Genomic DNA, 27,190 nt, shown 5'->3' with positions numbered 1-27,190 from the left:
TCGCCCGTAGCCCACTTGTCCCTGCATCCTCTGAACAGTCCCCTTCCCAGGCCTGGCCCATACACTCCTGCCCCTAGACAGTGCGTCTGGCTGTGCAGCCTTCAGCATGGGGCCCTTCCCCCAGGGGCAGGCTGTAGGGCAGCTGGTTGGTTGCAGGGGCCTGTGCTGAGGGCCACCGGGGTATGCCCCAGGGGCAGGGAAGTCAAGCACTGCTCTCCCGCGCCCTCTAGAGGCTTGGGGTGGCACTGGGTGAGACACCCAGGAGGGGTCCTGATTGAGGAGGGGGCCCTGGGCTTCCAAGAATGTCCAGAAGGTGTCCATAGTCAGACAACAGCTTCATCTGAACCCTGCTGCTGGAAGTGCCCGGTGAGGCTGTGCTGTAGTTTCAGATAGAAGGGGGTTCCAGGCCCTTCACCTCTGCCTGGGTTACAGCCAGTCAGCGATGAGGCTCCCTAGCCTGCACCCAGCCAGCGCAGCAGGACAGCTCCTCTCCGCTCCTCACCTTGCCCTTGGGCGGCTTCAAGGAGGTTGGAGGCTGCGCCTGTCAGCCCTGGGGTGGGGACAACTGCGGCCCTGTCCTCTGACAGCCAGGAATCTCTGGAAGAGCTTTAGGCCAGGAGAGGAGGAGAGGTGAGGGATGTGTCCCAAGGTGGCTTTGTGAGGACAGACCCGGGAAGGTAGTGAGAGAAACCTTCAACTCCTGCTTAGGTAGGACAGACAGAGAAGAAGGAGGATGGTGATGCGGAGAGAGCCTGGGAGGATGGGGCAGAGCGGACAGAGGCGTGGAATCACTTCATAACTCTTTCCAGGCTGGAAGATTGGGAGCTGGGGACCTGGGCTTCTAGAGGGAACTGGGTGGCCGACCAGCTTCCTTGTAACACACACGCATAGCAGCACATCTGCTCGCCTGGCCCCCATCCAGGTACCCGGGCCTCACCTCAGATTGCTCATTATTTGGCTGAGGTATTTGCAGGGCTTGGCCCATTCTCTTGCTCAAACTCCTCCTTACCTGGTCCTCACTGCAGCAAAAAGGAAGGTGGATAGAGGGAAAGAGGGACTTCTTGGGTGGTTTTTCAGCCTCAGTTCACTCAGAAGACCAGAGATTCCTGGGTTTGGGACAGAGGAGGAGGAGGGACTATGGAATGAGTCTCAGAATTTTCCCACCTGCCCAAGGGCTAGGCCAGGAGTAGAGCAAGGGCAGACCCTCTCCTAGAGCCTTACCAGCTGGCCCCAGGTGAGAGGTGGGGGTGATACCCAGAGGAAAAGCAGAACTGGCCTGAGTGTCCTGCAGTCTTGGGGGAGGGAAGGCCCCTTATCCTCAGTCTGCCCTGTGGGCACTGCCAGTCTTACCCTCCCCAGTGCCTGGGCCCAGGCTGGGTAGGTGTCACTCTACCTCTCAGACAGTGGCTCTGGGCTCCCGTGCCCAAGCTGAAGTCACAGCAGAGGCGCAGACCCTGCCCCAGTGAGGTTCTGTTGAGCCTAGAGTGGGGCTGGGGTGCCCAGGGCAGGGAGCCCTGGGCTGAGGCTCCGTCTCACCCCCTCCAACCCGGGAAGGGTCTTTCTCTCCATTTCCCGCAAACACTTGCTCCGCCACTTGACAGCCTTCTCATTCCATTCCCCTGCTGCCCCGCTCTCGGGCCCACCACACCCCTGACAAATTCCTTCCTCCACTTCAGCTCCCAGACTGGAGGCACAGGCACCCCACCCACCTCCTCCCCTAAAAGGGGGTGGGGGGGGAGGTAACACCTTGTCTTTCCCTCTCCTTTCTCTCCCCTTCTCTCCCACTCCCTGACATTTCATCCAGGCCACGAATGGGCCTAGAAGTCTCTAGATAAACATCCCGCTGCCATCACCCCATAAGTCCCTGCAGAGAAGATGAGTGTGCTAGGCTTCTGCGTATCTAACTCAAATCCTTCTGGCTGCAGTACCACCTGCTCTGGTTGATGGCAACAGGCAAACCCAGCTGCTGGTCAGACAGTGGACTGAAGAGAGTAAGCCCTTCTCTTCCTCCCGTCCGCCTATGCTCCTGTGATCTGCACGGCATCTCTAAGAGGTGGCGCTGGCATGGTGACCCCGGCCCTCCCTCCCCCTCTTTCAGTCTGCCAGGCCGCACGCCAGTGCGTACACAGCTCTCATCCTTACTGCTTCCTCTCCATTCCCCACAGCCATGGCGTGGGATCCCTAACGGGCTTTAGAGATCAGTCTTTGCCTTCACTCTACAGAGAACACACTGAGGTCACGGGTGGGCAGGGCCTTGCTCCAGGTCACCCAGCCAGGCAGCAACCGTTCCTGGTTTTCAACTCAGGTGTCCTGACCTCCAGTCGCAGCCCCACACCTGGTCTCTGAGGAACTGCTCTGGAAAAGCAGCGGTATTTATTGGCAGGGCCTCAGAGACACTGTCTGTGTGAGGGGCTTTCAAGGTAATTCCTGCGGTGGTATTGAGAGGGGCTGCTCAGGGGACGCCCAGTCTCTCCCCACAGCCCCTGTAGGAAGGGCGCCGTGACCCAGGTTGGCTTGCCTGGAACAGCTGAATTTCCGGGAATACTCCTCTCTTCTCTGTGGGGCTCTGTCATGGGCGGTGGGGTGTGTGTGTGTGTGTGTGTGCACGCACGCGCGTGCCTGCACGCGGTTTATTAGTCCCTGCAGCCTTCAGCCTGGAGATCCGAGGAGATGGAGAGGAGGAGGTTGGCAGATGAGTGGTGGGGAGAGGGTCACGTGGTGGGGGAGGGGTGGGGCGGCTCCCCCAGGGCAATGGCCAGGGGCTGGTGAAGGGCAGACTCACCGTGCCTACAGCTGTCCTCTTTAAAGACTCAGGTCACACCGGGGGCTTGGCGGAGCGGGTCTGGCCCCTACAGTTGCCACCCCACCAACCCTGGTGCCTGATGGGCAGGGGCACATCCTATCTCCTCAGAAATGTCCCTTCTGCAGTTCTCCCATAGTCCCTGGAGGGCCAGTGGGAATTGGGGAGATGTGAAGACCATCCTTTCCCCTAGCTTGTCCCCCACTGCCCAGCCTGCCCCCCAACAGTGAATGGGAAGTGGGGGACGGTCACCTCCCAGGGGGCTCTGAGAAGCTGAGGCTTCTGACAGACCAGAGGAGCACTCAGCTAACAGAACTGGCCAGGAGGTCCCCTGGGACAATGGGAGCGGAAAGGGTGGAGAGAGAAGGAGATGAGGAGAGATGAGCTATGCAAGCAAAGAGAGACAAGGAGGGAAAGGAAAATGCTCTGATTACTCATAACTGTCCATAATCTGGGCACTTGGGAATTCTGGCTGGCGTACCTGCCCTTTTTCGATAGTGGCTGGAACCCATGAATGGTGAGGTCCCTGCTATGTTGCGTGTGGGCTACACTTGTGGATGGAGCATGGGGGGAACCGCGCCCTGATCTTCCCAGGAGCGGAGGAGATATGGAGGCATGCAGATCAGGGCCCCAGACAGTCCTCATTCTAGGCTGGGAACTGCACATTCCAGCCTAGAGTTGAGAGGAGACTGGGGCAGGGCAGGCGCTCAGCTGGTACAGCCCGGCACGGTCACCTGACTGGTAAATAGCTGCTGTTCCAGCCCCTGGGTCCCCCATATGCCTCTCTGGCCACCCTAGTCCCTTCCTAAGTCCCCTGCCCCTCCCCACAATCCAGAAATGAGGGGTTTATGTCTGGCTCAGCATATGCCCCCAGCTCCATGTAAACTGTGCCTGGGCCATAATGGGTGTTAAATATTTTGGCCATCACCCTCAACTGAGGGGGCTTGTGTCCCAAAGCTGGAGCAGACCCGGGCCAGGTCCTAGGACCTGGGGAAACTGGCGGCAGGCCCAGCAGCCTGGAGCTGCCCTACTTTACTTTTCCTGATGCTTCCAGCTGTGTTCTGGAAGGAGATGGGTCTGAATGAGTGTGCTGGCATATGGGGAAATGTGGAAAGAGCCATCTCTCCAGGGGACCCCAGTGGGGCATGGTTCACGCAGGCTGTGCTCTCTGGAGGGCCCTACATGGAATGAGGAAGTGCCGAGTCCCTCTACGTGGGAAGGGGGAGCAAACGATGGAGTCCTGGGCCCGGAAGCTGACCTGCTGCAGATGCACGAGACACCTAGTGCCAGCACCCTTCCCTGGCACTGCCTGGCTCCCCAGAGGGCTGAAGCCCTATGTATCCCAAAGGTGCCTGGCTCAAGGCTGGGTCCTGATTAAGTGCTTAAGTGGCCCTTGGAGAGGCAGCCATGAGGCTGAGCTATGAGTCAAGAGATCTGGCTGGCTTCAGACAGCCCTGGCCTCCTGCTCATCTGGCCAATGAAGGGATTTTCATACTTCTTCAGCAGAGAAGCCTTTTCTTCAAACGAAATCCCAAACGAAATTCCAATCAACGAGGCAGATAAAACTGGGTGTGCTGTATCTGCCCACTCCCACACCCTCCCGCAGCTGCCCCACCTCTAAGGACGCCCAGGGCTTCCAGGAATCGGTCCGATGTTCTCCTGACATGGATACCCCTTGACTAATTGTGCGTTTCACTGATTATCTCGAGGATGCTAGGGCAGGCTGCTCCTGGAAGCTGAGGGGAAGTCTCCCCCACTCCCCACGGCCCGCCCTGCACTTCTGGGTCTGCAAAGGCAGGCAGGATGGTGGGGCGGCTCCTCTCAGGGGGCCAATCATTAACCGGCTTTATCTTTGTGAACCGTCCTGGGGGGCCTGGGTCATGGGCCAGACTTCCGGCCCAGGCCCAGGGGGTCACTGGGGGAGGAGAGAAGGGACCCTTCTTGCTAAGAGGTGGGGGCCACCTTGAGTCCTTGCTTTCGTTTTTTTTTTTTTCTCCCTAGGATTTCCCTGAAGGAACCTACATTGTGGCCAACTCAGTGACAACCTAGTGACACAGTTGCTCCAAAGAAAGGCTAGAGCAGGAACTAAGCCAACATATCCCCCACCCCTAGTCATCTTTGGCATGCACTGTGTGATTTCTTTCTTTCCTTTCTTTCTTTCTTTTCTTCCCCCTCTCTCCCCACAGAGGGATGGGATAAACCCGTTTTCCCTATTCCTTTCTGCTTGACTTTAGCCAAATGATAGTAGGTTTGCATTCTCTGAGAGTTTGCTCACACATGGGGGTAGGGACGGGAGAAGGGGAAGGGAAGTAACATTATGTGACGCTTAACTCTAGGCCAGGAGCTTTGCTTCTATCCACTGTCTCCATATATCTCCCTACAACCCTGGGAGGTAAGCGCAGTAACTCTCATTTTACAGATGAGGAAACTGCGGCTCAGGCAGATGAAGTGACTTGTCCAAAGTCTCATGGCTTGGATGTGGTGAATGAAGATTGAGCCCAGCCTGTCTGGCTTTTTCCACTGCATGCTACGGGGGAGGAGGGTGGGGCAGGGGAGCTGGTGGGGGCGTTTCACAGTGAGGGTTCACCAAGCCTTTTCCAAAAGGACAGAGGTCCTGGCCTGCCAGGTGAGAGAGGAAGCAGTTCCCTACCTGCTAGGATTTGAGGGGGTCCTTGGAATCACATCTCCCCTCCACCACTTGGTGCTGCGCTCCAGATTTCACCATTCGTGCTGGATTTCTTTGAGTTAAGCATTGCCCTCCCTGGGAGCCTTTAAAAACACACAGACCCCTGGAAGATATGACATTTTGTATCAGTGATCTCAGTTGGAGTGTCTGATGGAGCTGTTGCAGAGCCCTAAAGCTTAGGGAGTGCAACCTCACTCTTTCACCTAGGAGAAGCCTGAGGTCCAGAAGTGGGGACTGACTTGGTCAAGGTCACACAGCATGCAGCACATTTGAGTTTTTTGCCCAGGGCTGTTTCCAGTCTCCACATGTGTGCGGCAGGCAGACAGGAGAGCTCTGGGCACCAGGTGGGGATAGGAAGGGGGCAGAGCTGGAGGAAAGGTCTTTGTGCTTAGAGCTCTGCCCCAGTTGAGTGGCCCTGAGCTTGTCACAGGCTGGTGTCCTCTGCCCTCTTCCTCTCGCCCCCGGGGCCATCAACAGCAGTGCTCAGCGTGCGAGCTGGACCTACCTCTAGTGTCTGCTTGTTTGTTTAAATACTCTGGCAGAGGCGTGCTGTCCCAGAAGGCGGGGAAACCAGTGTGGGGCTCACCCCCCTGAGGGAGCAGCATTGTCCCTTTGCACTTCGGCTGGGAATGTTTCTGAAGAAGCCCTAATTCCCTACTCTGCCTAGCCTCAAAGTCTCTGTCACCCAGAGGAGCAGTGGGAGAGCTGGGTGAGCCAGCAGCGTTTCCCAGACCTCACTTCCCTGCCGTTCCCAATCCCCACTCCGCTCAGTGAACTAGGCTCCTGCTCTTCCTGCAAGACTTTAGTGTCACCTCCTCCAGGAAGCCTTCTCCCACTCCCAGCAATCATGTGCCCCTTCAGAGAGTTTCTATTTTCAGTGTACTCTTTGGTTCTCCCGCACACAGGAAGCCCCTTCTACATTGTTGTAGCCCCAGGGCCCAGCCCAAAACAGGGCTCATAGGCTGAGTTTAATATTTGCTTGTGGAGGGAGCTCTCTGGCAGTCCACTGGTTAGGACTCGGCGCTCTCACTGCCAGGGCCCTGAGTTCGACCACTAGTTGGGGAATTGAGATCCCGCAAGCTGCAAGGTGTGGCCAAAATTTTTTTTTTTTTGCTTGTGGAATAAATGTCCGGAGCTACCGCCCACAGAAAGCCCTTCCTGATGCCCATTCCAGCCGGTCTGACTGCTCCGCCTCAGTACCTTCCTGACACTTTGTCCTCTCTCAGGGTCTCCTTCCCATCCTACCTTCTTGGGTAGCTGTGGGCAGCTGTCTGTGTGCAACAACTCCCTAAGGCGGGTATTTTCACTCTTGTTTTACAGATGAGGGGAACTGTGGGTTAGAGAGGTTGATTAACTTGCCTAAGGTCACACAGTTAAGGAGTGGCAGTACCACTTGGGTCCATTTGGATCCAGAGTCCTTGTGCTTTCCACTGCTCTACTTAGGTGCCCCTGTATCTTCTATAATATTAGCACAGTGCCTGGTGCCTGTCAGGCTTTGGGAAGGATCCACAAATTGGAACAAAGCTCGGCTCCCAGGCATGGCCCAGGTGGGGAGGGAGAATGCAGCTTTAGGTCCTTAGCTGCCACCTCTGCCACCACCTTCTTCCCAGCAGAGGGATTCCCTCCAAGACTGGGTGAGGGTGTGAACAGACGCAGCAGTGGGCAGGATGGGGGTCAGACTTTGAGGGATGGTAAATTTGGGGTGTCAGGAAGTGGACATGCCTGGGGCTGTTGGGGAGAAGCGATCCAGAGAGACAGCCTGGTGTTCGGGGATGAAACTGAGGCCCGTGAAGGAGGGGCAGAGACGTGGCTGATGGGTCTGGGGCTGCTGTGGGTAGGGGTGCTCCCTCAGACAGTGACCCTACCCTGCCCCTTCTGCTTCCTCTCCCTCTTCCCTCCCCTTTTCCTGACTGGCTCCTCTTCCTGGGCTTCCTCTGCCCTAATCTTGTTCCCCAGTTGGCATCATTACTCCAAGTCAGACCTCCAAAACCAGATGGGAACATGATACTGGCACTGGAGAAAGAGGGCCTTCTTCCTTGCTTTCGCTTCATCTTCCCATTGCTTTATTGTAAAGACCTAGTGAGAGAGAGAGAGAGAGAGACAGAGAGACAGAGAGAGAGAGACAGAGAGAGAGAGAGACAGAGAGAGAGAGACAGAGAGAGAGAGAGAATTGAGGGAAACCAAACCAATTCTCTCTCCTTCCATTCAACAGATTCTATTCCTACCCTTGCTGTGGATCAGCTCTGTGTCCTGCTAGGCACCTGGGGGTTGGGGGATGGCGTGAGTGAGACACCTTTCTTCCATCACAGAGAAACCACTTGGAGAAATGTTTAGACAACAGTGAGACTCAGCGCCTCTCTCCCCCATCTCCCTTCTAGCTTCAGAGAGGCTCTGCCTCTTTACCCAAGCAGGGAACAGCCTCCACCCACACAGGGAGAGCGACCCTGAACATCAGAGGTGTCAGGACATCAGGACAAAGTACAGCTGTTGTGCCTTGGGCCTGATCACTACTCCCTTTGTCTGGGGCCACTGCTGGCTTCTGGACACCTTTCATGCTCTTCTCCACCCACCTCTGCCCTTCTCTCCCCTTCACCCTCACCTGGAACACCTTCCCCTTCCTCTTTGGCTCCTTCTGAACTACTACAGAGCCGCAGGCCGAGGCTGCCCTGGCTGTGAGGTGGGGCCCTCTGAGTGGGGCTGAGGTTGCTGCTGAGGGGGCCCAGCGTGACCTCTGTCTGGGCTGCTCGCTGCTCCACACGCCCCCACCCCTCCTTGCCATGTTGCTGGGTGACCTTGGGTCCCTCTGTACCCTTGGAATTCTCTGGGGGAAAGTCTGCCCTGATAGTCCCTGTCCTGAAGCAGCCTGCAGAGGGAGGATAAGTGGAATCAAGTTTGTTGGAGGGGATTAAGTCCATGGAAGGAGAAGATGCTATAGAGATGTGATGTGGTCTTATGGCTGTTGACTTGTGTTCTTGTTCTGTGTGTTTCTGGCCCCCATTTTTGAAGACCCAGGAGCGTGGGGCTCTCAGTTTGATGATCACCCATGGGGTTGGATCCATGACAGCGTATTAATGTGAAAGCTGGTGACATCATATTGGGGGATGGGACCCAGAGTCAACCCCCCACCCCCAAGTCACCACCAGGTTGTGGCTGTGAAATGAAGGGTGGAGATGGGAGACCCCTCCTCACCCTAGTGAAGGGTGCTCAGGACCCTTCAGGCAAGGCTGCAGTTCTGCTCCCTCATCCCCCTGGTTTCCTGAGCAGAGCTCACAGAGGTTGCTGTAACACACTTTGCTGAATGGGGAGTGGTTGGCTCAGGTAGGGGAGAGACTTGTGGCTATTAAGTGACAACTGATGGCCATCCCTCCTTGGAACGCCTCCGTCTTCCTCCCAACTTCAGGGTCCTTTATTAAGACCTCTTCAGGCCTCTCCGGGGGCCAAGGAAGGCTGGGATGAGAAGGGATGCAGAGGAGGGGGCCAGAGTGACCCCCGGTGGTGAAGCGGGGAGCCTCTGTCCTGGGCTCTGCCGGCCCCAGGGTAGGGATAAGGCAGGGGATCCCTGCCAAGGTGCCCACATCTTGTGTTCTGGGGGTGCTAGACGAGGACCAGGTTGGGCAAGGAGGAAGTCTAGTGGCTTCGCTTCCATGTCCCACGTGGCATCTTGGAGGGTGGAGCCTTGGTGAGGAGGCCTGCCTGGGAGGTGGAGACTAACTGTAAAAAGACCTTGTCCCTGCTGCTGGGGAGCCTGCCAGGTGGTGGAGACGGGACTGGAGGCATGAACGATGGAGAGGGTGCGATAGGGTGGCGGCTGAGCCAGCCCCTCTGCTCGCTAGGGCCTCAGGACACCACTCCTGTGGAACCGGGGTACTAAAGGGATAACCTGTCACCCCCACCAAACCACAGCGCCATGAGCTGAGGAGTTGCTGTGTTCTGTTCTCAGCCTAGCTCCCGTTCTCAGCCCAGGCCTTCACAGAGGCTACATCAGCCCCAGGCCAGGCCCTGGCCAGATCTGGATGAATAATAAGACCGGTTAGTCCCTCTCTTCCCACAGGTATCACCCCCACTCCTTGTTCCCTGGGGGAGCCTGGGAGCTGCTGGGTCAAAGCCCAACCAGGAATTTTTCCAGGCTGGTTCCTGTATGCAAGGGTGAGTTGGGGGGCCTTGGGGAGCACTTAGGGAAGACATGAGGAGTTGGGGGAGAGGGAGGCTTTGAAGGAACGGGGGTGACTGAGGTAAAGGGAGAAGAGACTGCCAGCTGCGAGAAGTGGGCAAGGGATCCCGGAGGTCTGGGGGCTGCTGAGGAGGACTCCCCAATTCTGTTCGGAAGATGAGCTGTGAGCCTGGACTCTGGGGCTGATAGAGGCCTTGGCCTCCGGCCTGGTGGGAGCTCTGGGCAGCTGGCCTACAGACGTTCCTTAGTGCTGGTGAGTAGGTTTGAATCATCACTGAGGCCCTGGCCTCCATCCGCCCCCACCAGCCCCCTGGCCTCAGTTCCCTGGCAGCATCTCGGAGGGGGGGGGCGGGAAGCAGGAACAAGGGCCTCTGTCTGCCCAGCTGCCTCTCCCTTTGGGCTCTGCCAGACTCCACAGTGCATACGTGGGCTCCAACAGGTCCTCTTCCCTCTGGGCCACTGACTAACCCCAGAACCACACGGCTTCCTGTTCTCAGCCCCACGAACACGGTGCCAAATACTTCTCCCCAGGGGAGACTCCCTGAACACTTCCCAAAGGACCCCAGTCACCCCAGCCTGTGGGCTGCAGCAGGCCAGATGAGGGCTCCAGAAGGGCACAGTGTCCAGATGGATACATCATGCCCTCTGTGCCTAGCACTGGGCTCTGTGCACATGGGGCCATTTGAGTCCCAAACATGCCACTGTTTGAGAGGTCACAAATGGGGATACCAGGGGTAATCTCCCTCAACCCTCTTCCTGAGGCCTCTTGAACCGGAGCTGGGGTGTGCAGATGGTAGTCACTAGGGGGCGCTCAGCCACCACAGGGAAGCTGGGTGAACTTGGGAGAGGGAGAGCAGCATCTGCGTGAGAGTGAGGACGCGTGTGAGTGTGTTGGGGGGGTAGCTGAGAGTGTTGGAGCGGGGGAGAAGGCCAGGGGTCACCCCAGGATTCCAGTAGATCTGTGTGTCCCTCTTTCCACCAGTCCCCTTCCGACTCCCCCAAACCCCTGCCCACTCCAATATTCCCAGCATAGAGGGAATAGCTCTCGAGTCCTGTCCGCACATAACCTCACTTTCCTGTACCCTCCCCCCAAATACCGCGCGGGCGTGTGTGTCTCCGGGCAAAGGGGGTCGCATAGGTAATTTTCAGGCTGTGAACCTCGGTGGGGGGGTCGAGGTTTCGCTTCGCTGGTGTGGGTGGGGGTCCAGGCTTAGCTTGGGGTCCCCAGGCGAAGGCAGCGCCAGGGGCCGAAGACGCGCGGAGGGGACGGACTCAAGGAGCCGAGGCAGGGCCTGTTCCCGCCCCTGGGCGTGTCGGGGCGGGGCCAGGCCTTCTTTTTAGTCTGCTCATAGCGGTGAGGAGCGCAGAGGCTTGGGGCAGCCGGGCTGCAAGGAGGCCGCGGCGCGGGGGGCGAGTGGAGCCGGCGGCAGCGGCGCTCGGTCGGGAGACGCATCGGCGAGGCGGACGAACCAGCGGGGTCACCAGCCAGGAGTCTCCGCACTGGAATTTGATATTCATTTATCCAGGGTTTACCCTCCTCCTTTTATTCTGAAACATTTTTTTTGGAAAAAACCGTATTCTTTCCCCCTTTTAATTTATTTTTGCTTCCCATTCCCCGCTAAATCGGGCCGACCGTTTGGGGAGATTACTCCTTTACTCCCCCAAATCACTTCGGATTTTGGAAACCAGCAGAGAAGCCAGAGGTATAGCAAGAGCTCCAAAGAGAAGTGGAGGAAGATAGAGAGACCGGGTCAGAGAGCGCGCGCTGCCGAGCGAGAAACGAGAGGGACAGGGGCAAAGTGAGTGACCTGATTTTGGGGGTGACCGCCAGAGCGCGGCGCGAGCCCTCCCCCTCAGGATCCCACGTCGGACCAGCCGCGCTGACGGACAGACAGACAGACACCGCCCCCTGCCCCAGCGCCCACCTCCTCCCCGGCCGGCGGCCGACGGTGGACGCGGCGGCTAGCCGCGGGCAGGAGCCGGAGCCCGCGCCCGGAGGCGGGGTGGAGGGGGTCGGGGCTCGCGGCGTTGCACTGAAACTTTTCGTCCAACTTCTGGGCTGTTCTCGCTCCGGAGGAGCCGTGGTCCGCGCCGGGGCAGCCGAGCCGAGCGGAACCGGGAGAAGTGCTAGCTCGGGCCGGGAGGAGCCGCAGTCCGAGGAGGGGGAGGAGGAAGAAGAGAAGGAAGAGGAGAGGGGGCCGCGGTGGCGACTCGGCTCTCGGAAGCCGGGCTCATGGACGGGTGACGCGGCTGTGTGCACAGACAGTGCTCCAGCCGCGCGCGCGCCTCAGGCCCTGGCCCGGGCCTCGGCTCCGGGAGGAAGAGGCGCCCGCCTGGGCGCCGAGGAGAGCGGGCCGCCCCGCAGCCCGAGCCGGAGAGGGAGCGCGAGCCGCGCCGGCCCCGGCCGGGCCTCCGAAACCATGAACTTTCTGCTCTCTTGGGTGCATTGGAGCCTTGCCTTGCTGCTCTACCTCCACCATGCCAAGGTAAGCCGCCGTGCCCGCCTGGCGCCGCGGGCCGCTGCGAGCGCCTCTCCCGGCTGGGGACGTGCATGCGAGTGCGCGCGTGGGGGCTCAGTGCCCCACGCGGGTCCTTGGGCACCAGGCGCGCGGCTTCGCCTCTATCTTCATACGTGTAGGGGGAGGGGGCGCGCGCTAGGTGGGAGGACACCGGGACAGAGTCTCACCGCCCACGCGGGCCCTGCCCACCCACCAGAGTTACCGCACGTAGGATCTGGGCCGACCAGCGGAGGGCGGGAGCCGGAGGAGGCAGCTGAGGGGGCTGGGCTTGCGCTGCCGCTGGCGGCTGAAGTTTGCTCCCGGCCGCTGGTCCCCGACGAACTGGAAGTCCGGGCAGCGGGGGCGGGAGCCGGAGCCCAGCGGGCGGGGGTGGGGGTGCTCGGACCTTGGACCGGGGGAGGGCAGAGAGCGTGGAGACGGCAGGGTGCAGGCGAGAGAGGGGCTTGCTGTCACTGCCGCTCGATCTCTGCGGCCCTCGCCTCGAGTTGGGGAAAAGTTTTGGGGTGGATTGCTGCTGGGACCCCCCCTCTCCGCCGGGCCACCTGCGCCGCAACACCCCCGCCCGTCCCAGCTCGCGTCCCGCTCGGTGCCCGCCCTCCCCCGCCCGGCCGGGCGCGCGCGGCGCGGAGCCGATTACATCAGCCCGGGCCTGGCCGGCCGCGTGTTCCCGGAGCCGCGGCGGCCCGAGCGGGGAACCCGGGGTGGCGAGCGGCGCCCCTCCCCCCGCCTGCCCTCCGCGGGAAGGTGACCTCTCGAGGTAGTCCCTTGCAGAGGACCCGGAGAACCACCCCTATTCCTTCCCGCTGTCCCCAGCCCTTAACTCCCTCCTAGGAGGAATTTCCTAACGTCCCTTCCCCATTTCCTCTCTGCTCGAAGAGAAGCCCCTGCCACCTCTTTATTTTTTATTCCCCTCTGCTGAGAAGACCCATCTAACCTCTCTCCGGCCCCAGAGTCCGGGAAAGAATGATCGCTGTCAGGAGTCGGGCTGCCTGGGCCCAGCCGGGTGCTTTGTCGAGACTCAACCTAAAGTCCCGACTTCGTGACAGTCTGCTTCCCTCCCCTCCCCCACACTTCCGAGTGAGCTGTGCTTTAGCTTTTATGGGGGTGGCCTAAGGGAGGGTTTAAAGAGGGTCCTCAGACCACTTTACACTTTTTGGAAAAATGGTTTGAAATTTGCTGTGACATGGGCCGTGTGGGACTAGCCCTCCCCGAACCTTTGGAGGGAGCTCCTGCCAGCCGTGCAAACACACTTTGTTCTGGTGAAATGGGCGTTGGAGCAGGAGCAGGTGGTTTTTTCGGAACTCCAAACTTGCCCACCCACCTTGCCTCCCAAAACCACCTAAGGGATCCTTTTCCGCTCTTCCTTTAGCTACAGAATCCCCTTAGAGAGTGGCAGAAGGAAGAAAATGGGCTGGGGTCCCTGCTGCCACCCGGAGTTCCTCAGACCCTGGCACAAAGGCCTTGGCTCCAGGCCTCCAAGGGGGGGGGAGGGGGAGGAGAGGCCGCCTGGCCACAGTGTGACCTTCAGAGGCCCCCAGAGAAGGGCACCTGGCCCCTCCCCGCCCAGAACTGCCCCTCCCAGTGCCCCCTGGACTTGGAGGGGGTATGAAGTTTCTGATCCCTTTGCTCTTTGGGGCCCAGGAGGAGTGGAGGGCATAGGCAGAATGTTGGCAGAGGGAAGCCAGGGGGTGCCATGGAGATGGGTGAGGGGCTGAGGCAGAGACTCCAGGGGGGTCCCTGAGGGAACTGTAGGGGGAGGCTCCAGCTGGGATCCTGGAAACTTGGCCCTGGAGGCAAGGCTGGGGATCTGGGGTGTATTGGGGGGGTGTGGGAAAGAGAGAGACAGACAGACAGGCAGAGTCTCTGCGGAGTCTGCAGTTCTGTGGGCTAGAGCGCAGCTCTGCTGCTCGGGATCTGCCCCAAAAGAGGGGAGGTGGGGTGGGCAGTTGGTGACAACTGGAGACCCTCTGGAAGGGCTGGGAGAAGCCTCTGCCTGCGGGGTGCTGTCAGGTCCACATGGTTGGGCTAGTTGACCTTCACAGCTTCTGGGGAGGGGAGGAATGATCTGGTGGGGGTGGGGAGGGATGAGAGGCCTCAGGCCTAGGTAGTGCAGGGGGCCCCCTAGGGGTTGGGCAGTGCTAAGGCATAAAAGGCTTCCCTGGTTGCCTTTGAGGAAGGTGTCCAGCAGGTGAGAGGGACTTGGGAACCCCCTCAATCCGGGAGGGAGAAGAAACCAGGGAACAAGGTGGGAGCCCGAGGCTCGGGGCTTTGGAGATAAATTCAGGCTCTAGGGAGATGGGTGCGCAGGGAAAAATGGGGCCCTCCCCTCCCCCAGGGTTTCCTCCCATGTTTTCCCCTCTAGGCAACCTGTGGCTTTGCTAAGTATTCCTGAGGATAGAAGTGTTTGGATGGGGGAGGGTGCTCGGTGCCCTTCGGTCCTCTGTACCGCCCCCCCCCACAGCAACAGCGCACCCTGGTATTTGTTATGTCAGCAGGAGAAGGTCACCATGTTGTTTTTCTCGCCCCCAGTCCTTCCTTCCTGCCCCAGTCCAAATTTGTCCTCCTGTTTGACCTTAATACTTACCCGTGGCTTTGGACCAGGGAGTCAGGGGGGCTGAGAGACTTCACTTCTTTTAGCTCAGCAAGGGGCCAGTGAGGGCTGGGAAAGGGAAATGTGGGGGAGGGGCGGGGACCTGGGCAGCACAGCATTCTGGTGTTTTCCTCCTGTGTTTTGAGCTCCCCCACCAATATCTGGTCAGTCTTTATCTTCCTTGGCTTCAGAACGGGAGCAGTCCAGGGGTGGTGCTTTGTGCTGTGGAGAGCCCCCGGAGGTGCCCTGCACCATTGAGAAGCCCCGGGGAAGCCAGAGGCTGCGGGTTGGGAGGGACTTAAGGAGGGAGCAGGGGCGGGGTGGCTGGGTCTGTGCATCCCTGCTTCTGCCCATGCCCATTCTTCGTTCTTTGTTTTGTCTTCAGTGGTCCCAGGCTGCACCCATGGCAGAAGGAGAGCAGAAACCTCACGAAGGTAAGTCCCCCCCCACGCCCACCCCTGCACATGGATGGGGGGGGTCCCTTGATCCCCCAGGGGATGGGTGGGAAGGCCTAGTTCCTTCTCAGGTCTGTTGGGGTTTGGGTGGGGAAGGGGCACAGGAATCTGGGGATCTAGAAAGGAAAAGGTGAGCTCCGGGAGATTAACCCTTCCATTCTGGAGCACTCTGTCTGTACTACTCAGACCACGGCTAGAAATAGGACTTGCGGTCTTTTTTTTCTGCTCTTTCCAGTAAAATTTTGTTTGGAGAGGGAGTTGCGAGCACAGACCAGGAAGACGAATAGTGTTCAAGGATCCCAGGTGTCAGGGGAGGTGTCCCTTGTCGCCCCTGCTCCCAGGGGAGGATGGATACTCCATGTCACTTCCAACCCAGCCAGATTCCACCTGTGGGGTCTGTGTGGCAGAGGCTGTGACCCCTGCTGTCTAGATTGCTGGCTGTGTATGAGCTGGAGGTGCAGAGGGCCCAGGCTCATGGAACTCCCTCACCCCACTTGGCATTCCTTTGTGGGTGGAGAGAGAAAGCCCTACAGCCTCCCGCTGCCCTCCTGGGGAGTAGGTTTGGGTGCTTGTGAACTTCCCTCTTGGTCCAGCAGAGGGCTGGCTGTAGCTCCCAGGAGCCCCGCCCCTCTGCCCAGCCTGAGTCTGCCTGCCTTTTGTTTGCCGCGGTTTGGAGTACAGATCCTCCCATTTCTCTAGGGATGCCCTGGCTCTCCCCACTACTGAATGTGGCCTCTGCTCCAGCCCGATGTGCCACTCCCCCAGCTCCCCACCTCTGAGAAGGGACGACCCTGGGGTCTTCCTCCAGGCGAGTTTCCCTGACCCAAATCCAGTGGCCCGGATGGTGGCCAGGGGCAGTGTTTCTACTCCCCAGGCTGGTGGTGACGCCTGGCCAGTTCTGCCTCCTTCCTCACTCAGGAGCCCTTTCCTTGACCCAGGGCCTGGCTTCCCCACCTGTGCCACTGACAGGCCTCCGCTCCCAGGGTGCACCCACCCTGCCTCAGCCTCCACTGGTCTCTCTCTGAGGTCTGGGAGAGGCAAGACAAATGGTCTTTGTTTGCTGGGGTAAAGGTTGTCTTAGAGAAATAAGGAAAACCACGAAGCCTGAAGTTGGAGTGTATGTGCACCCACGCCTGAGCAAAAGCAGGACTGCTTTCCTTGGAGGTGTTGGCTGGGGTGCGAAGGGTGCGGTGAAGTCACCCCCCTCTACCTCCTGTGGGCCCTGAGGATGCCAGGGAGCTTTTCCAAGGAATTCCCACCCTGGATCTTTTTACCATCAGCTACCAACTGCCATGACCCAGGCCAGACTGTTCTGCCGTCCTGTCCTTGTGGCCCTGAAGGCTTGGCCACCTCTAGCCCCAGCCAGGACGCAGTGTCAGGGCAAGAATTCTTGATTAGTCATCTTCTTCAATATAGACCTGGCTTACAAAAGGACTTCTTCAGATCCCTGGTCTTGTTTATACTCTTTTTGGTGATGCTTGGTCCTAACCCTTGTAGCGGTGGGGAATTCTGTGCCCATTGTCTGGATGGGGAAGCAGAGACCTCAGGCAAGGCCAAGGACTGGCTTGGGAGCCCCCAGTGTTTTCCTTCCTGTTTTCACACGTACAGCCTCCCCACTTCCCCTCAGCTCCTCACATTCTCCCTAATCCACTATATATACCCCCCTCCCCAGCACCCAGGCTCATCTTCCTTCACCCTTCTGGAGGGAGGAGTGAGGAGAGGCTCAGCTGTGGCCTCTGGGAAGAGGCAGCTGGGGGTATGCCCTTCAGATGTCTTGGTGGGGCTCTAACCTTGTGTCTCCTGGGCTGAGAAAAGGGCGCTTGTTCTTAGGGCTGGAGATGGAAGGCAGAACCCTATACTTCAACCTCTGTTTCAGTGTCTTTAGAGATCAGCCCAACCCACTTACACAGATGTGCAGAGTCTGAGGCCTAGAGAGGGAGGAACTGTCCCAAGGTCACACCAAGTCCTGGCCAGAGCCCAGGCTTCCTCGCTGGCTGGATGCTGCTGCTTCCCTTCTGTTCAGGGGAAACTCATTTCAGGGACAGGATTGCTCTGTGGTGGTGGTGGAGGGCTGATGGGGAGTGGCAGGCCAGGCCACAATTTGGAGTAGTCATTCAGAGTCCTGACTTTATTTATTCTCAGGGGCCCTACCTCTGTGGCCCAGAATTACCCCTTCATGCTCCGGTGCACCCCAGGCTCCACGGCCAGCCTGGGAAGTTGTCTTTACCCTGGTCTCCCTCCAGATCAGCTTCTAGAAATGCTCCGTGACCGCAGTGGCGGCACCGTTTTTTCCATGATGCAAGCAGTTTGCCCTCCTGGGTGGGGTTATCGGTGGCTGGCAGGGCCAGCACAGTGTTCCCGCCCATAGCCACCTGCTGTTTCCAGGCAGACCCAGCCCCTGTGCCAGTGCCCACCACCTCCTCAGCCCGAGTCTGGGGAGGGGGTCTGGCAGGTGGCAAAGTGCCCCCTGATGCTTCCCCTCTGTTTCACAGGATGTTGGCTTGGGAAGGCTTTGATGTCAGAGTTGACTTTAACTCTGTTACTTACTGGCAGTGTGGCCTTGGGGCCAGTTACTCAGCCTCTGTAAGCCTCTAGTTCCCCATTTGTAAAACGGGGGGTCCTACTAGAACCTCAGAGTACCATGGACGGGAGAATTGTTTGGGGTGGCATCTGTGGACTCCTGTACACAGTGCCCAGCACGTAAGAAGTGCTCAGTAAGTGGTTGTCGGTTAACGGCAGGGCAGCCGCTGTGGGGAGTTGGAGGGAAATGGAGAGTGGGCTTGCCAAGCTGGCTGCTCCTCCTTTCACGGGAAGCTTAGAGACCCCCAACAGGTATACTCATACTCAGACTGTCCTCTGGCATCACGGTTGACCTAGGGATTGGCTTGGCTGTCCTGGCGAGGCTAGGGGATCAGATGTGCAGGCTGACTCCCTTCGAACCTGACAGTGCCATGTGATCTTTGGAATAAAAACAGGCCTTTCTCAGTGTTGGTGGTGGAAAGCTAGGAGAGGACTTCAGCCACAGCCAAGAGACTTAAGTTAGATTTTCAGAAGGACGGTAGTGGGTACCTCTTCCAGACAGGAGCGGGTGGAGAGAGGGGCCGGCCACCTCTAACGTGACCTGCTAGGCTCATGTGTCACCCCCTGCCATGCAGTGGTGAAGTTCATGGACGTCTACCAGCGCAGCTACTGCCGTCCAATTGAGACCCTGGTGGACATCTTCCAGGAGTACCCCGATGAGATCGAGTACATCTTCAAGCCGTCCTGTGTGCCCCTGATGCGGTGTGGGGGCTGCTGCAATGACGAGGGTCTGGAGTGTGTGCCCACCGAAGAGTTCAACATCACCATGCAGGTGGGCACCTGTGGGGAGCGGGGGAGGGGCCGCGTGGGTGGGTGGGGCATTAGGCTTTGCCAACAGGTGGTCCCCGGCCCTCTCCTGGGCAGCTCTTGAAGGGAGGAGCCAGGCTTGCCTTGCCCACCTCTCGCCCCTGAGTCAGTCAAGGGGAGATGTGGAGGTCTTACCCTCTTTGGAGAAAAAGATGCTCGCATTTCTGAGCCCAGGTTTCCAGCAAGCCCCGACCACCTCCTCCTCCTCCCTGACCTCTGTCCCCTGAGCTCAGGAGGGGGATGACACCTGTGACAGGAGCCCCTCCCTTCCTCTCTAGGAGGGAGAGAGCCCTCCCTCCCTGGGGGCTCTGTTTGGGAAGCTGGATGAGCCTGGTCTGTGGAGAGTTTAAAAAGCCAGTCGTTTGGTACTGCCTGGTGATGGGGCACATCTCAGCCTGGATGGGGCTGGAGGGAACTCTGAGACCCCAGGGAGGGGTGGGTGGCTCTTGGGTAGTTACTGGGGGTAGGGTGAGGCCTGGAGGGGTAAGAGGAGGGGAGGGATGGGGAGTGGCAAGAACCCAGGACCCAAATTCCCAGCCTGGCCAACCCTGCAGCCATGTCTGCCCTCAAGAGAAGCAGGGGCTCCTCGAGGTCAGCGGGGTGGGGGGAGTTGGGGGGGGCCTGAGGCTCTTTCTGGTAGAGCCCCTGGTCCCCCCGTACTTCCGCCACCCTTCCCTGCTCTGTAGAACCCCTGGGTGCTGAGTGGCAGGAGCCATGGGGTCTCCCGCCTGGGTATGGCTGGCTGGGTCACTAACCGCTGTGATCTGCTTCCTTTTCCTCCAGATTATGCGGATCAAACCTCACCAAGGCCAGCACATAGGAGAGATGAGCTTCCTACAGCACAACAAATGTGAATGCAGGTAAGGATGGAGTCACGGAGTCATTTGTTCAGTGAATGGCTGCTGAACGAATTCAGGGGGCCCACTCTAGGCCAGGGTTAAGTACGTTCCACTTGTTAGCCCGTTTCCACCTTCCAGCTGTGTAACTGTGGGCATTTCGATATTACTTCAATGTGCCTCGGTTTCCACATCTGTAAAATGGGCACAGTAATAGTATGTACTGCTTAGCATTGTTATAAGGATTAAATGAGTCCTTATATGTCAAGAGTTTAAAACTGTAGTGATGTATCATAAATACTATGTTAAGTTTTTATTATTATTATTATTATTCTCGTTACCATCACCATCTGAACTCCTCTCTGTTTTGTTCTTTTCTCTTTCTCTACCCACTGCAGACCAAAGAAAGATAGAGCAAGGCAAGAAAAGTAAGTGGCCGTGACTTTCCCTCTTCTCCCTCTACTTGGTGGTTGTCTTGGTTTGGGGCTCTTGGCTTCCTCTCTCAGGGGGATCTGATGGCTTCACTGGGTCTGAGAGTTGGTTTCATGGGGACTTGTGGTGGCAGCAGTGGGATGGAGCAAACTCCAGGATTATGGCTCTAGAACAACTGACAAAACCCAGCCTGGTGCCTGGAACTTCCTTTGGAAGAGACGATGCATCTCCGGGCCATTCCCGGCCAGGACTTGCGGTCTTGGCGTGTCGGGGGCTGTCGTGGAAGCTGGCTCCCGGGCCTGCTCTAGCCTCCTGTCACCCATGGCAGGGAGAGGGAGTGGGTGGCAGAGAGGCCAGCTTTTGTGTGTTAGAGGAAATGGCCTCGTTGGTGGCTGCAGTGGTGGTGCAGTTGGATTTGGGGCCAGCTGGGGTGTTTTCTTGGTGCGTGCCCTCCTGCGGGAGTGAGGCAGGCCAGAGACGCTCAGCCGCCTCGGCCGGGGAGAAAGAGGTGAATGTTGGCCATTTCCTGAGGCTTTCAGTTGCTCAGTGTGGAGGGTCAGGTCAGGATGGAGCAGGGGGTGAGGTCTGGCAGCGGTGATCCTTCAAGACAGGGCGAGCGGCTGGCACGGGAGAGAGCCTGCAGGGGAAGAGACTGAGAGAGAGCACCTCTGCCCTTCCCCCACCCATCGTCCTGTCTGCCCCCAACGCTCTGGTGACATTGAAGCCCCTAGGCCTCAACCCCTTGCCTCTTCCCTAAGTCCCCAACTTCAGGATTGCTAAGCAGTGACTGGGGACAGGAGGCTCAGAGAGAGAGAGAGTGTGTCTGTGCGCGTGTGAATGAAGACCTTCCTTCCTCCAGAGCTTTCTCCCGAGAGGGAACAGACTTGCCCCTCTCCTCCATCCCCTCCCCTTCATTTGTCCCACGTGGCAGCCATCCTGAGGGGCATTCTCTGGGGCCGGGCGGGTGTGGAGAGGGCTGGTTCCCTGGAGGGGGACAGGCTTCAGCTTGCCGCCCTTGCCTGTTCCCCAAATGCCTGCCTTGCCCACAGGGAGAGTGGGCTTTCGCCTGGTCTCCGAAGAGAGTCTGGTGAGGTGGTGTAGCAGGCTTTGACAGGCTGGGGAGAGGACGCTTCGCCAAATGCCGCCCAGGCCCCCCTCCCCACGCCTCCCTAACTCCCACCCCACCCTGCCGCCTGCCTGGGGCCCCGCCTCTCAGCCCAGGTTATGGCCGGGCTGGCTGGCGCCTTTCGTATGCCACCCTTGGTTTTGCGCCAGCTCCCAAGATAGCTGCTCCCCTACACTGAGATTCACAGAGGCAGGGCCCCTGGAGGGACCCCTCGCTCTGGTACTTGGAAATGAAGGCAGAAGGTGCCTGGAGTACAGCCTGCACCCCCTTCCCTCGCCCCCCATCGAGTCAAGTCTCTGACCTTCTCCCCAAACTCTGGCCTACCTCTTATGGCCCCTGACCTTCAGGGTCAGACTTGTTCAGGGATGCTGGGCAGAGAGCCTGCCCCCTAGGCTTTGCCCCCTGCCTGGAACCAGGAGACACCATGAGCGTGGAGGCCTGTGGGTCCAGTGCCCTCCACCCAGCCTCTGCTCCCCCCGCCACACACACAGCCTTGCTAGGAGCTGGGTTTGCTGCCCCCCCCACCCCCCGCTCCGCCCAAGGGTAAAGTGAGAAGAAGGCGCCATTGAGTGCCTGCCGCCCCGGCCCATCCCGTGTGCGTGCACGTGTGCAAGCTCTCCCTCGTGCCTCGGAGCGTGTCCTGTGTCCTGCCCTCCTCACTGCTTCCTTTCCTCTCCCCTACCCCCTTGCTTTCTCTCTGTCTGTCTCTGTTTTTTTATTTTCCAGAAAATCAGTTCGAGGAAAGGGAAAGGGGCAAAAAAGAAAGCGCAAGAAATCCCGGTATAAATCCTGGAGCGCGTACGTGGTGCCACCGCTGTCTCGTTTCCTGGAGCCTCCCAGCCCCCAATCAAACTCCCGCCTGCAGGACCCTGGAACCCTGCCTCCCTCCTGCTCCCCTTCCCTGGCTCCTATCCTCCTTCTCCCCTAGTGACTCTCTCTCACTCTCACTCCACTAATTGGCACCGATGGGTAGATGTGGTGGTGGCATTGCTGGTCCAGGGCTGGGGGTGGGCGGGTGCGCAGAGTGGGCCTGGAGGATTCAGGGAGGGGCCTCTGGCTTGGCTGGGCACCCACCGCCTTTCCCTCACCCACTGGGCACTGGTGGCGGGCCCATGTTGGCACGGGTGCCGGGCGCTGATGCCTGCTCACCCAACTGGTTTCCACTGCTCTAGGCTTCCGCACTTCTCTGGAAGCTGGGGGGTGGGGGTGGGGAGGGCAGATGTGGCGTGAGGAAGGGGCGTGGATGAGGTGGGGCAGCTCGTTGTTGGCTGAAGGAGGATGTGGCGTCAAACACCACTGCGGCCCCTCCTTGTGGACTTGGGGCCTCTGGAGGAGAGCCCCCTATTCCAGCCCAACCCATGGCACCCACAGAAGCCTTCCCGTAGGGTGGCCTCTTCCTCTGGGTTTGAGGCTGTGGGCGACCCTTTGGCCACAGCGGCCTGGCCTGTGGACCCTGCCTCTGGGCCTAGCCTGCCGTCACTCCCTGCTTCAGCCCCCACTTTGGTGGAGGGGCCTGGGCATGAGCCTTCACACAGGGAGGAGGTGGCCCCGATTGCCATCCCCAGCAGGTGGAGAGTGAAGGTGTGCTTTTCCGGGGGTGGTAGCCGTTGGGGCCCTGTGGCCCGAGACTTGCACTTGTGCCCGTGGGACAGCGCTGCCCCTTACAGCACCCCGTCCTTGCATTCTGCCCGTGTACGTCCGCCTCTTCCTGCGGGCAGGCTTCCTAGCCAGTGCTGCCTCTTTCCGCCGCTCTCTCTTGTCTTCCGCTGTGGCGTCGGACCCTTCCAGGGCGTGGAAGGGTGTGGGGCCCGTGAGCTGGGTGGGGTGCAGCTGCTGACGTGGTCGGGGGTGTTGCATGGATTTTTTTCTCTCTCTCTGCTGACGCTCTAGCTTAGATGTCTTTCCTTTTGCCTTTTGCAGTCCCTGTGGGCCTTGCTCAGAGCGGAGAAAGCATTTGTTTGTACAAGATCCGCAGACGTGTAAATGTTCCTGCAAAAACACAGACTCGCGTTGCAAGGCGAGGCAGCTTGAGTTAAACGAACGTACTTGCAGGTTGGTTCCCAGAGGGCGAGCAAGTCAGAGAGGGGCTTTGCACAGAGATGGGGAGAGAGAGAGAGAGAGAGAGAGCGCGCGAGCGAGCGAGCGAGAGCGAGCGAACGTGCACCTGAAAGGGGCCAGCTGCTTGCTCAGCTTCTAGCTGCTTGCCTGGTGACTGCCGCCTTCTCTGCTCGCGGGGCCCCTGCGCTGGGCAGCGGGTGCTGGCCGGCCCGCCAGGGCCAGTTCAGAGCTTGCCCTGGTTGCGTGAGTGGGCAGGCCAGTGTGGCTTCCCGTGGTGGTGTGGACGCAGGCTGAGTGTTGTGTCCTGTGGTCCTGCTCGTAGTGGCTGTTGGTTCTGACGTCGTGATTCCTACCTCTGCTGCTAATAGGAAGGGCCCTTCCCGGCGTGGGGGGATGCGCCTCTACAAAGCGCAAACACTTGGGGGCCTCGCCACCGCCTCTGAGGTCTGCACCGCTGGGTTTCTCATCCCCTCAGTGTCTCTCCTTGGGGACAGGGCTTGAGTTCATCCTCAGACTTGGGGTCCTGGAGGGCGTGGGCTCTGCCTGTTGGTTTAGGGCAGATAGGAGATTTAACATCAGGAGACGCTAGATAGCTTAATACTCCAGTCATCATGGCGACAACCCCGAACAGCCCACCTATTTCCAGATGCCCCTGGGATGGGTGGAGCCACACCCATTCTCCTAATGTCAGGCCGTGAGCTCCTCACACCTGGGCCTAGGTTTTATTCATCTGTGTGACCCCCCACTCCCACCCCAGGCATCTGTGCCTCTGTCCCTTGTTCACACCAGGGACCAAGGAAGTGTCAAGTGCGTGAGTGAATACATGACCGAGTTCAGGGGTGAGGGCAAGAGCACGGGGCCGTGACAGGTGGCTGGCAATCTTTTGATGCCTCGCTGGTGTTTATACTCATCTGGCCTGTGCTCAAAGGCAGGGAGCCCTCTGGGCCAGCGTAAGCTTCACCCAGGAAGGAGAGGCTTTTATGGGGATTCCCGGGCAGGGCCAGGGTGCCCCCGGCTAGTCCAGATGCCTCATTGGTTAACAGGGTCCTTGGAGTGTAGCTCTCTCCCCCGTCTCCCGTGTTCCTGTGGCTTGTGCGTGTCAGGGAGGCTGGGGACCAGGCCCTGGGGGTGTTACTGTGGGTTCTGTCTGTCTTGGCGGTACGTGAAGGCAGGAAGTGTACACTAGTGCTGGGGTGGGGGCTCTGCCTCACCCCAGGGCTGGCTGAGGGGTCTCCACATCTCCCAGGGACCTCCGAGAAGATAAGGGATTTGCCATTTTAGGGTTACCACGGTGATCATTCTGCAGTGATGGGATAGGGGGATGTCTGCAGTGACCTGGGGGCTAACTGAAGTTACCCGAACCCATCCTCTCACCTGGCTGTATGGGGGAATTTCAGTCCTCAAACAGGAGGCTTAGGATCCCCATTCCTAAGCTCTCAGAAGGGCAGGGCCTGCTCTGACCTCTCTTCAAGTGGGGAGGGTAAAAGGCAAGCAGCCCAGGTGCAGGGGCATGATGGGAAAGTTCTAGGAGTCCCCTCTGCCTCCCCGACCCTAAGTTAAATAGCATATTGGAAAGGTAAGGCAGCCTGGTACCTGGGGCCTGCAGCTGAGGCCAGGACGGTGGGCATGGTGAGGGGAGGTGTGTCTCTCACCTTCCCAGGGCCCCAAGCCCTGCTGGCTCCGCCTCTCTTGGGAGCCTCACTTCCCCAGCTTCCTGGCCTGCTTGGCCTCTGTACAGGCCCTATCCTTTGCTCTCCCAACTCACTCCCCCAAACCAGCACCATAGGGACTGCACTGAAACATCTCCTTCTGCAGGGAGGCTTTGCTGATTAACTTGGTCCAACTTTGCTCACCTATCAGCTCTTAAATGTCAACTAGGGACTGTTCTTTGGGACGTGTTCATTTGTTGCTTGTGATGAGATGTCATTCTGCCTTTGTCTTGTCTCAGCTAGATTGTAATCTCCAGAGGGCAGACTGGGAGCCCCGGACGTAGCTGCCACTCTCCCAGAGGCAGGACTGCGCTTTCTCTGTCCTCTCCCCTGCTGGCCTCGGGCTGCAGGAAGGGGAGGCTGCGGCCTCCCCACCGGGGCTCCTCCCCTGGCCCTAACCCCCAGCCTCTGTTTCCCGTTCTCTGCAGATGTGACAAGCCAAGGCGGTGAGCTGGGTGGGAGGAAGGAGCCTCCCTCAGAGTTTCAGGAACGAGACGTCTCACCAGGAAAGACTGACACAGAATGACCCATAGCCGCTGCCCCCGCACCACCACCACCATCAACAGAACAGTCCTGAATCCAGAAACCTGACATGAAGGAAGAGGAGGCTGTGCGCAGAGCACTTTGGGTCCGGAGCACAAGACTCCGGCAGAAGCATTCCCGGGCGGGTGACCCAGCACGGTCCCTCTTGGAATTGGATCGCCATTTTATTTCTCTTGCTGCTAAATCACCGAGCCCGGAAGATTAGAGAGTTTTATTTCTGGGATTCCTGTAGACACACCCACCCACATACATGCGTTTATATATATATATAAAATATATAAAAATAAATATATATATTTTATATATATATATAAAATATATATATTCTTTTTTTTTAAATTAACATTGCTAATGTTATTGGTGTCTTCACTGGATGTATTTGACTGCTGTGGACTTGAGTTGGGAGGAGAACGCCCCCACCCAGATCCTGACAGGGAAGAGGATGGAAGCAGAGACTCTGGCATCATCTTTTTATCCCTCTTAGGGAAGCCGGGGTCCCCTCACCTGCCGGGGGACGCGCAAGGCCAGGGCACGGGGGCAAATTTGGCCTGCTTTTGGAAACACCGACAAACCCAGCCCTGGCCCCGAGCCTCTATCCCGAGTCAAACGGACAGAAAGACAGGCAACAGGTGCAGGGCACGAGGACGCTGGCTCTGACCAGGAGTTTGGGGGAGCCTCGGGACACTGCTGTGCTTTGGAGAACCCCTCCACGTGCTGCACGGGCATCTTGCCCCCAGGGGCACTTGCCTGGAAGATTCAGGAGTCTGGGCAGCCTTCACCTCCTCTCACCCGCTTCCGAGATGCCCAGGAGGCCACTGACATGCCTTGGCGAAGAGAAGAGAGACGTTGGTGGAGGAAGGGCCGCCCAGTGGCAGCTCATCCTCCGAGGGAAGGGCCTCCTGCCTTGGCCCTCTCCCAGCTTCGCTTCCCGGGGCGCAGCCCAGGAGGGCCCGATGTCCTCAGACCATTGAAACCACTAGTTCTGTCCCCCCAGGAGACCTGGCTGTGTGTGTGTGAGTGGTTAACCCACCTCCGTCCCCCAACCCGACCCTTCCTGCGGCATAGAGAGACAGGGCAGGGTCCCGGTGCCCACCCTGGAGGCAGAGAAAAGAGAAGTGTTTTATATATGGTAGTTATTTAATATGCCCTTTTAATTAGAAATTAAAACAGTTAATTTAATTAAAGAGTAGGGTTTTTTTCAGTATTCTTGGTTAATATTTAATTTCAACTATTTATGAGATCCATCTCTTGCTGTCTCGCTCTCTCTTATTTGTACTGGTCTTTGTGTATAAAATTCCTGTTTCCAATCTCTCTTGCTCTGATCGGTGACAGTCACCAGCTTGTCCTGAGCAGATATTTAATTTTGCTAACACTCAGTTCTGCCCTCCCCTTTCCCTTGGCTCCCCACCACACATTCCTTTGAAATAAGGTTTCAATATACATCTACATACTATATATATATTTGGTAACTTGTGTTTGTGTATATATATATAATATATATATATATGTTTATGTATATATGATTCTGATAGACATTGCTATTCTGTTTTTTTATATGTAAAAACAAAACAAGAAAAAATAGAGAATTCTACATACTAAATCTCTCTCCTTTTTTAATTTTAATATTTGTTATCATTTATTTATTGGTGCTACTGTTTATCCGTAATAATTGTGGGGGAAAAAGATATTAACATCACATCTTTGTCTCTAGTGCAGTTTTTCGAGATATTCCGTAGTACATATTTATTTTTAAACAACAACAAAGAAATACAGATATATCTTAAAAAAAAGCATTTTGTATTAAAGAATTTAATTCTGATCTCAAAGCTCCTCCTGGTTTCTCCTTCTCCATTGAATCTTTGTTCCAGACTTCCTCCT

The 27,190-nt window shown here is 58.0% G+C and overlaps 1 protein-coding gene and 1 long non-coding RNA gene across 2 annotated transcripts in view; both read left to right on the top strand.

Annotated features, from left to right (window-relative positions):
• LOC137231941 (uncharacterized) overlaps window positions 1-5,330 on the top strand; it is a 75,460-nt gene extending 70,130 nt beyond the window's left edge. Inside the window, exon 5 of the long non-coding RNA XR_010946822.1 lies at window positions 4,802-5,330. This is a non-coding gene — a long non-coding RNA (uncharacterized lncRNA). The remainder of the gene's footprint in view (window positions 1-4,801) is intronic.
• Window positions 5,331-9,268: 3,938 nt separating this feature from the next.
• Window positions 9,269-27,138, top strand: VEGFA (vascular endothelial growth factor A). The gene is made up of 9 exons (XM_067755754.1): window positions 9,269-9,277; window positions 11,367-12,143; window positions 15,152-15,200; window positions 18,377-18,573; window positions 19,392-19,468; window positions 19,843-19,872; window positions 21,729-21,800; window positions 22,923-23,054; window positions 25,198-27,138. Exons 1-9 carry the CDS (start codon window positions 9,269-9,271, stop codon window positions 25,217-25,219), a joined length of 1,365 nt encoding a protein of 454 aa, XP_067611855.1. The 3' UTR covers window positions 25,220-27,138.
• The last annotated feature ends 52 nt before the right edge of the window (window positions 27,139-27,190 follow it).

This window comes from Pseudorca crassidens, chromosome 10 (genome assembly GCF_039906515.1).
Source record: "Pseudorca crassidens isolate mPseCra1 chromosome 10, mPseCra1.hap1, whole genome shotgun sequence".
In the NCBI taxonomy this organism is placed as follows: domain Eukaryota; kingdom Metazoa; phylum Chordata; class Mammalia; order Artiodactyla; family Delphinidae; genus Pseudorca; species Pseudorca crassidens.
This window is presented reverse-complemented; position numbering and strand designations above follow the sequence as displayed.